Here is a 9,720-nt window from a genome sequence, read left to right as displayed (position 1 = left end):
ACAAAGGGACAACTCCCCCAGCACGAGCAGCCACGCAGTGATGCTACTGTCAACATCCAATTAGCCAGGGCGCATCCCCCGCAAAGGGGCAGGCGCCCCCCAAAAAAAGAAACTCCAAACAGCAAATCCGGCATAACCAACATGCCGCCACACACACGGTTCAGTTCTTCCTCCAAACTCGATTCAATGAGCGCATCAAAAGGGGAGCACGAATAAAGCAAAACAGAAGGGGCTTTACACGAGCAGGGTGGGGAGCAGCGAGAGCTCAGCAGCGGGGAAAGGGGTGGAGGGCCCCCCATCCTCACCCCGCGCCTCCAGCCAAGGGCCCTGGCTATGGCGCATCCTTGGCTGGAGGCCTGATGGCAGATTAAGTCACAGCAAGGGGGTCGTCACCCAGCTGCAGAAGCCGAGCTGGTGACCCATGGCACCAAGACGCCCACACCAGGCTGGCACTAACCCCCAGCTCGTGTTCTGCAGGGACAGCAACAAAGCAGGGCCCTCCGGAGGGAGCATGTTCACCAGGCCATGGCATGAAACAACGGGGAAAGATTTTGGGATCTGGTGAAGACGGCAACCCTCAGCAGCCTGGAACCATGGCCGGCAGGAACGCAGCACATCTCCAGCCAGGCTCCGAGCGGGGACATGCAGCTCGGCCGGCTGCTGTGCCGCAGGGCAGGGAGCTGATGGTCAGGGGGCTGGGGAGGAGGACACAGGAACAGCTCGAAGAAGCAAATGGGTAAAGATTTACACATTATGAAACATGGCAAATTAAAGTGAGGGAGGAAACGCTGCAGATATGTACAGAGGTTCATCCAGCCTTGGCTGTGGAACTGTTCAAGTAAGAAGAGTTTGGTTTATCCCATCCCATCCCACCCGGTCGCTGCCACCCAGCACAGTTCTCCGGCTGGCATCAGAGATGGGTGCCTGGCCCCATCACCACTGGTCCCGCCACGGGGGCCACTCTAGACCAGACCCCATGTGCACGCACGGGCTTCTCGCGCAGGCCGGCGGTGGGGCCCAGCAGCACCAGAGGTTACTTTTTGCGGGTGTGCTGTCTCCGCGCTTGCAGCCGCTGGCGAGCGCCCGTCTTGGATCCTGCCCCGATGGAGAAGGCGGGGGTGGACGAACCTGGAGGCAGAAAGGTCGCTCAGGTCTCTGCAGCCTCACTGGCAGCTGGTGCGGGAGGCAGCGTAATCCCCATACCGGGGGGAATGGAAGGTTTTGTATCCCCCGGAGCCCAGCAGGTACCACTCGAGCTGGCTCCCAGAGCACAGCCTAGCCCTTCCACCATCCCCAGCCCGAGGGGACACGACCCATCAGCTCCCCACAGCCGAAGCACCAGCTCCTTCCTTACCGAAGGAAGCGCCAACTCCTCCGAAGCCCGAGGCAGGAGTGCTGGGTGTCCCAAAGGAAAGGCTACTGCTTCCACTCCCCACTGCACCCGGGACGGGTGTGCTTTGCCCGAAGGTGGGCGCAGGAGTTCCTGGAAAACAACACACCAGTATGAGCCAGGGTCAGCAAAGGAGGAAGAGCCTGGCCTTCGGCAGCTGGTGGCACCCGCAGGAGGCTTCAGCTCCTGGTGGGAGATCTGTGGGCCACAGTCCTTGGGGACCAGCTTCTTCACCCGAGAAGCCCTTTTAATGCAGAGGTTGCACACTCATGGTAATCCCTGGACTCTCCTGCCAGCAGGGCAGCACAGAAGGATTTGTAGGCCAGGGAGGAACAAAGGTCTCTGTCTTTCTAGATCAAGTAGTTGCTCAGCATGTGGGTTTCAGCTCTGTGGGAGGTAAGGCAGCTCAGAGAGGGTGCAAAGCAGTAGGGAAAACCTCAGAGAGCGAGTGGGAAGCGATTGCAATTGCTGGCTGGCAGTGTTTCTACCTGCCAAGAAGCTCCAGATTGCTTTTAAGCCCTGGCAGGACCTTGGCTTCTGTAGGGCACCTGGCTGGGCTCTGCACTCACACGGAGCCAGGGAGCTGGTGCATTCAAAGGCGCCAAGGAGCAGAATTTAAGGATTCTCCTCCACCACAGAGGGCTGGGGACCCAGACAACTTGTGATGGAAGCGCCTTGTCCTTGCACGGCACAAGCACCAGCCCCTCTAGGGCTGCTGAGCCTGGGGAGCTCAGCAAGGTCGGGCAGGAAAGCTGCTGCCTAAATCTTGCCCTGCCCTTCACCCCCAGCGAAGGCCCATCCACCCCAGCTCACCTCCGAACACGGGCTTGTTGTTGGGTGTGCTGGGCACAGTGAAGGCGAAGGGCGTGCTCTGATTCTGCGCACCCAATGCACTCTGCGTCAGGGAAGAGCCGAACGGCGTTGCTGCCGGGGCTGCCCCACTCTGCCCAGCCCCAAAGCTGAATGCCACGCTGGGAGAGCCACTGCTCAGGGCAGGAGTGCCAATTCCAAAGCCACTGGCAGAGGGGCCTGGCTGGGTGGTCGCCCCAAAGGAGAAAGGAGAAGGAGTGGTGCCAAAGATGGCGGTGCCGGTGCTGCTGCTTGTGGTCTGGGTGGTGGAACCAAAGCTGGCAGTAGTGGAGGTGGCTGTCCCAAAAGAGAAGACCGAAGTGGTGGTCCCAAATGCTGCCTGGGTGCTGCTGGTGCCAAAGGAGCCCTGGGCACTGGTTGTGCCAAAGGCTGGCTGAGCACCACTGCCAAATGCCGGCTGAGCAGTGGACTGGGCTGTGGGTGCTCCAAAACTGAATGGGGGGCCAAAGCTGACGGGGCCAGCAGCAGGCTTGCTGGCAGGCAGCTGGGTCTCTGCAGCACTCGTGCTGAAGGTGGGCTGGCTCGCTGCACTGGGATACGGCGGTGGTGGCTTCGTGCCTGTGCTGAAGGAACTGCCAAAAGCTGAAACGGAGGAGCCAAATGTCAGTGTCGTTTGACCTGTGGTGGCTGGGGTAGAAGAGGTCAGCGTGGTGCCCCCAAATATGCTAAAGCCCACAGTGGTGGTAGGAGCCGTCGAGTTTGAAGGTGCTTGGCCAAAGGGAGGGCCTCCTGGGACACTGGTGGTGGCAGTGACCGTGGCTGAAGGTGGCTTTCCGAACTGGAACACGGGCCCTGGGGTGGCAAAGCTGGTTTCTGTGCTGGGAGCGGAGCTGGCTGGGCCCCCAAACAGGAAGGGCTGCGACGTGCTGGTGGATGTGGCAGTGGTGATGGTCAGGTTGGTGGTGGGGCTGGTGGAGGTGGGCGGGTTGAGTCCAAAGCTGAAGACGGGTTTAATGGTGGCATCTGTGGAGGAACTCTGAGTGGTGGCAGTTGTAGCTGCGGTGGTGAAGATAACATTAGGGAGACCTGTGAATCCTGCCAGCGTAGTCGTGGAGGCTGCTGGCAGATCTGTGGCCAAGGCCGGCTGTGACGTTGGCTTGAAGGCGAAAGGAGAGGCCTTCGCTGGAGATGAAGCTGTGGTGATGCTGCCGAAGATAGGCTTGAACATGGTGGTGGTAGAGGATGTCAAGGAAGGGCCTGAGCTTGCAGACACAGTGACCACAGCAGAGACAACAGCCGTACAGGGTGCTGTGCTCTCACTTTTCGGCAAAGCGCCAAAGATGGGTTTGAAGACAGGGGTCGTGGTGGGCACAGCAGCGGTCGTGGTGGGCACAGCAGCAGTTGTGCCGGGCACAGCAGGAGCCGCAGTCATTGCCGGCTGGCTGGCAGGAGGGGTGTTCAGCATCCCGAAAAGGATGCTTGGCTTCGGGAAGGAGGGGGGCTTGCTGGGGGTCTGGCCCAGCTCCGTGAACGCAGGAGGTGCCAGGCTGCTGGGGGCCTGCACCCCCAAGGCAGGGGCGGCAGTAGGGGCAGCGCTTGGTATCAGCAGAGGTGGCAGGCAGAGAACTCAACTCCAGCGATACAGCAGGAGCGGGCAGCTGTGCAGCTGATGAAGGTGGCTGGGATGCTACTGCAGCTCCAGCTGAGTCTGGATAAGGGGGAGAGAGCTTATTTAGGGACAGGGGGTCATCTACAGACACTTTCTGCCAGGCACCCACCCCACTGCTGCAAAGGCTCCCAGAACAGCCTGTACCAGACAGACCCAGCCCTCCACACTTACTGCAGCTGCCAACAGGACCACAAGCTCAAGCCCCTCCAAGACCTGCATGCCAGCTCCGCTGCCAGGAGAGCATTTGAGCAGAGAGTTTTGCTACCTGCCTCCCACAAAGGCCATGCAGAGCTCCACGCAGCACCTGCCTTGCTCTGTCAAAGTCCTGCTCTGACGACCCTCCTCCTCCTCACCTGCTGGCACAGGCACAGCCTGGCCACTCTGCATCTTCTTCAAGCTGTCCAGCAGCGCATTGGTGCTGGCTGCGGCAGGAGCTGTTGAGGCAGACGCAGGCCCTGGGGAGGTCATGGCAAATGCCAGCGGCCTGGACACAGATGTAGTCTCTGCAGTGGTGCTGGGGACGGCATCTACTGAGAAGCAGCAAGAAATCAGGACCCACAACTCGCTGTAGGGGACTACCCCTTAGCAGAGCTTCCCCAGCAGGTAGGGAAACTGCATGAACATCCCACAGCTCCAGCCCTGGGGAACTTCACCCATCACCCTGGGGACTCTGGGGCACAAGCTCTCCTGAGTCTGAAGCACCAAGAGCATCCCCAGACCTGAGGACCAAGCAGGACTGACCAAGGAGCTTCCCCAGCCTGCGCTACGCAGACACTCCACTGCCCTGCCAGCCCTAGCCCTGGGTTCCTACTCCTTGCTGTCCTCTCCACGTTCCCAGTCTGCCCTTACCAGCCTTATCCTCCAAGGCTTTGTTGAACCACTGCAATGCTGCCGCCTTCTCCGCATCCAGGTCCTCCGATGTGATGGAGTAGCCCAGCTGAGGTGGCGGGGGCTGCCAAGAGAGAGCAGCGGCTTAGCTCCTTCTCAGGGAAGCTGGCAGAGCTTCTCTGAACATGTGGTGAAGGCTGGCCGTCGCAAGACCCGTGAAGCAGGTGGTTCTGCCACAGCACGCTACCGCGGAGCTCCGATCCCCATTCATTTTGGCCCCCGGCTTGGCGCTGAGGGCACGGCAGGCCTTCCCCAGGCCATTACCTGGTCCGGCAGCAGGCAGCACAATCACGCACAGCCCACCAGACACTGGGGCTGGGGATAGCGTCACTTCCCACTCGGCCAAGGACGGGGCCTCCTTCCTGAGGGCAGGCAGGTCAGTCTCCCCCCAGCCCTGCAGAAATTGCAGTGAGCACATTCTATTGCCAGAGGAGGGCAAAAGGGGCTGCGAGACAGCGACGTACCAGCGCTAGCTGGTCCCCGCGACGAGACGACAGTAACTGGATCTTCCGCTTGCGCTTCCCACTGCTCCCGGACATGGACTGCGGGCTCAGGGAATTCTGCTTCTTCCGCATGGGCGTCTCCACCACTACAGAAGGAGACAAGTCAGGACCTGCTCTGGGCAGAGGAGGCATTTGGCTTGTACCAACGGAGTTGTCCCTTCTGACTCCTCTCTGGATGACCCATCGCAGAGGCCAGAGCTAGGGGCACGGCTTTAAGCCGAGGACAAGGCTGTGATGCCCTGGAAGAGCAGCTGGCCACAACACATCCCAGGGCAGTTTGTTACAAGAGCCTGCTGGGGCTCTGCAGGGCAGTGGCCCCTCCCCACCTCCACGGATGGTCCTTGCACACTGCCTGCCCAAACCACAAACCATGCAACCTGCGTGAGCCACATCTAGTGTTGTTCCACAGGACCTTGTCTGCAACAGGCACAAAGGATTTCCTCTCCATTTTAGCGGAAGAAGCATTGGAATAAGCTCAGCCTGGAATTTGATCAGGGTGCTACTTGTACCACAGCAGATCTTGCCCCAAGGCTGACACCTGGACCTGTGCTGGCTTGGGGGCTGGTGTTCCCCCTTGCAAGCCAGCTCCTAGGCATAGGCTAGCACTCTGACACTGTCAGCACCCCTGGTTTATCACCTGGAAATGCCTTTAGGGCAGTTGCTGAGGCCAGCAGAAGTGCCACTCACTGCCTTGGGACCAGCTTCCTAATTTCCAGATGACATCTCAAGCCAATCCCACCTGCAGACCTCAGCTACCTCCTGTCCTGCTCCTCACTTGCACCGGTGGTCCATCCAACACAGGCACAGAGCTGGGGCCCACCTACGCTCACCTTTCTCTGTCTGCAGCTCCTTGTCGGATTTCACTGGAGTGGAAGTGTTGGAGCGATGCAACTCCTCTTCCCTGTGCAAGTGGGAGAGAGCCAGTTAGGATCAACTCCAGGCTTGGCCCCGTCCCCAGGGGCAAGACTGAACACGCTGAGGACTCCCACCAGCATCCCTGGTGTGTTTCGTTGTCTCCACCAATCAACAGACCTCAGGACAACTGCCTTGCCCTCACCGCATCAGCCTGAAAGAGGCTCCAGGTAGAGCAGCTGCTCCCCTCCCTAGGACCCCAGGTTGCTCAGGCCACCGAGCCTGTGCACCCTCCACAGAGCAAGTCAGCCTCAGGGCAGCAGCCAGGGGTCCCGGACAGGAGCCGTTGCCACTCACAGGTCCCTGGCTTGGACCCACTCCATCGCCAGGGCGGGCAGTTGTGTCCATTTTACTTCTGACGTAAGTAAAAAAACAAAATCAGGTCCTTCTCTAAGCCAGGAGAGAGGAGAACGAGGGCCTGTGCTCTGAGGCAGATGCTAAAAATACAACCCTACTGCAGCTCCCACGAACTGATTTTGAGGAGATGGCAAAAATCAGGGCCTGTCTCTGCCCAATGTTTCAGCGACCAGCAACCGGAGCCACAACAATGACAAAAGGCAACATCGCTTCCACGGCAAATCTGAGCCCTTAAATCTCTAATCTGGCTGGGGAGGATGGCAGGGATGGCGCTGTCACCGCGACCACAGTGTAACAAGGAGGCAGGGACATCAATGGACACAACAAGAGGTTTGCCAAACCAGTGGGTGACCCAGCAGCCATGTCTCAGAAAGGGGCCTGGACTGTCCCGGCTCTGGTGGAGAGCAGGACTTGGGCACCAGGATAGCTCAGAAGGCAACTGGTTCTCTTCCCAGCTGGCATCGATGAGCAGGCACTCGCCGGGCTAGTTACCTGGCTTTCTTGAGAGGCCACTCTGGTGTCTGGGAGCGGGAGGACGCTGGGCTGGACAGCGGAGATATGCTCACGCCACTTCTCTTCCACAGCTGGAATGCAGAGCGTGACCAGCAGTAACTTAGTACAGGGGCCCACAAGGGAACACAGCCTCCCATCCTCCTGCTTGCCCACAGGTTAAATCCCATCCCCCAGGCTAAAAAGCCCAAAGCCTCTCTTGCTTCAACACAGCTTAACTCCTTTCCACATTCCATGGAGCGCAAAGTCTGGCCACCCCAAACTGAATCCACTCTGGCAACAAGCGGCCTCCAGGCTTGTTACAGCCTGGCTGAGAGGACGGGGAGGGACGATGCTGCTGGTCAGATGCCGGCTCTTCCTTTCATGTGGCACAGGCAGAGGCTGCCCGGCTGCCTCAGGTGCCCTCACGTGCGCAGGGCTGCTCTGGCATGAGCAGGCCACTTCCTCACCAGGAGCTCAGAGCGGATGGATCCCACCCCAAAAGATTTTAGACTCCCCCCAGCCAGAGGAAACCTTTCCCCACACAGACTGCAGCGCTCCATTAGCCATGGCTACATCCCACTGTCACATCTGCAAGCCTGACCCAGGATGTAAACAGTGATTTATTACAGCTCAGCAGCTGCTGAGGAGACTTGTGTCAAAGTGGGAGTGCACAGCTCCAATACTTGCTGACTTCAGCTGAAAAGGTGGCAGTGCAGCAAAGTGATTTTTTTTTTTTTTTTTTTTTTTTTTCTTTCACCTTGATCTATCCACCCTAGCAGACTGGCTGAGACTCAGCAGGGAAGGGAAAAAAAACCCCTACTTCTTGCTTCAGTGTGAAACAAGCACTGCAGCAGGACAGCTCATCCTGGAGACTCCCCCAGCAGCGTGCACCGAAGGACAAGGAACATTGCTGCCTGCTGCTGCCGGCTCAGCAGCCTGCCTAACGCATGAGGACATGAAACTGCCCAGCTGAGCTGCACTGGAGACTCTGTGCAGTGCTTGCTGCCAGGCACCCAGCGACACCACTCTCCTCTTATGAGCCCAGAATTTGAGTTACCCGGGGCAATCCCGGAGGAGGGTCAAGCCACTCTGCGCTGGGCTCTGGCACTGCCTTCAGCAGGGTGTTTCCTACCTGTGAGAGGCCCCGGCTGGAGCTGTAGGAGCTGGCAATGGCGTTGCGGATGGAGCTGGGGATCCCACCAGCATACGTATTGTTGAGGGAGCTCATGGAAGAGGTGCGTGACCTCTTGTTTGAGCAGTCATCTGGGCAGTGTGAGACAAGGCCCCTCTTCAGAGAGCCAGGCCTAGAGGAAGTTAAAGAAGATTTTATGAGCTCCCCACCACTCTGCACACATGTCCTTTAAACGTGGGGCAGGTAGAAGAAAGCAACCCCGCTCTTTCCACACAGTGCAGGGCTTGGACAGAGGCCTCAGCAGCAGCATTAGCCCTTACGGCCACCAGCCTGTGCTCAGGATGACAGACCGAAGGCACGGCCACAGCCTCTCCTGCTCTCTCCTGAAGCTGGGCTCTGCACGCGAAAGCCAAGTGCCTTTTCCAAAGCCTGCAGGCCTTTGGACCCCCCTCCCAGCAGTTGCTTTTGGCCTGATGGGCACTTACTTGGGTATGAGAGAGGCAGGGGCACCGTTGGCTACCAGCGGCTCAAACGCCGACTGCCCACTTCCACTGCTATCGTGGCGCCTGCGGGAGAGAGGGCGGAAGACTGTGGTAGTGTGGAGGCAGCAGAGACAGGGGCTGCCCTCCCAGCCTTGGGAGAAGACCCCTTCCAGGCAGGCTCGGCACTGAGAATGCACAAACCTTGCTTTTTTCTTGTCACCCAATACCCAAGGACAGAGTTTTTCCCCATCCACATCTTCCTGTCGATTTTCTCTCCACCTGGTCCCATCATCGCTGACTCTTACCCCAAGCTGCCTCCTCTCAAGCACCAGCAGCTCCACCAGCTGCCTGCTTGGCAGAGCAGTTTTGATGTAATGAAATCTTTGCTCAAATCTGTTATTCTAAGCCAAAACATTTCAGAGAGTCTAAGCAGCTAATTTCTGGAATGGACCTGAGCTCTGAAACTCAGATCTCCTACCTCTTCCTAGCCAGTGCCCTGGACTGTTTGAGTCTGAAACCAAATCCCCCTTCCCACAATGACTCAGTGAAGATCTGAAGTCTGAAAGTCTTAAAGCAAACCCTGCTGCAAAGCAGAGCTGAAGGTATACAATCAGCCCTGTCACTTAGCCCAAGTGTCTCCCTTGAGCTCAAGCACGCTGACCCCATCGCACAAGCGATCCAGCACTCTCCAGCTGATGCAGGCTCCTTTCTGCCCTCAGAGGTCGCAGGATTTTCCGCCTACAAGCATTCTTTGTGCTTGCCAGGCTTTAATGCCTTCAAAATTGGCTTTCGTGGCACAGCTGGGTATTGGCATGCTAAAAAAATAGAATAAAGAAAAACACCCAAGCTGACCCTGTCTGTGCACCCATCCTGTTGTTGCCCTGTACAGCTCTTGTGGGGCTCAGATTCACCAAGCTGAGGTAAAGGTTCAAAGGTAGAGGGAAATCCAGTGACGGAGGCCAGCACTCCCTGCCACAGCAGGAAGGCAGCCAGTGGCTCCCCGCAAACCGCCGCTCTCAGGGCCACCTCACCTGCTGCTAGCAGCCCCAGTGAAGCACGCGTGGCAAAGCGCCTTGGCACTGCCC

At 58.4% G+C, this 9,720-nt stretch overlaps 1 protein-coding gene across 1 annotated transcript in view; it reads right to left on the bottom strand.

Annotated features, from left to right (window-relative positions):
- Positions 1–1,033: 1,033 nt before the first annotated feature.
- The window catches only part of LOC104620370 (nuclear envelope pore membrane protein POM 121C-like), a gene marked incomplete at its 5' end in the record, with an annotated part of 9,782 nt that continues 1,095 nt past the window's right edge, over positions 1,034–9,720 (bottom strand). The window contains 11 exons of the mRNA XM_010286565.1: positions 1,034–1,128; positions 1,355–1,483; positions 2,204–3,758; positions 3,892–3,927; positions 4,239–4,396; positions 4,719–4,821; positions 5,222–5,346; positions 6,091–6,161; positions 7,022–7,113; positions 8,154–8,325; positions 8,639–8,719. Coding sequence (XP_010284867.1) covers positions 1,034–1,128; positions 1,355–1,483; positions 2,204–3,758; positions 3,892–3,927; positions 4,239–4,396; positions 4,719–4,821; positions 5,222–5,346; positions 6,091–6,161; positions 7,022–7,113; positions 8,154–8,325; positions 8,639–8,719 — 2,617 coding nt within the window. The remainder of the gene's footprint in view (positions 1,129–1,354; positions 1,484–2,203; positions 3,759–3,891; positions 3,928–4,238; positions 4,397–4,718; positions 4,822–5,221; positions 5,347–6,090; positions 6,162–7,021; positions 7,114–8,153; positions 8,326–8,638; positions 8,720–9,720) is intronic.

The sequence above is a fragment of the Phaethon lepturus genome, unplaced genomic scaffold (genome assembly GCF_000687285.1).
Source record: "Phaethon lepturus isolate BGI_N335 unplaced genomic scaffold, ASM68728v1 scaffold37804, whole genome shotgun sequence".
NCBI classification, from domain to species: domain Eukaryota; kingdom Metazoa; phylum Chordata; class Aves; order Phaethontiformes; family Phaethontidae; genus Phaethon; species Phaethon lepturus.
The sequence above is the reverse complement of the archived record's forward strand: the minus strand, read 5'-3'. Positions and strand labels throughout refer to the sequence as shown.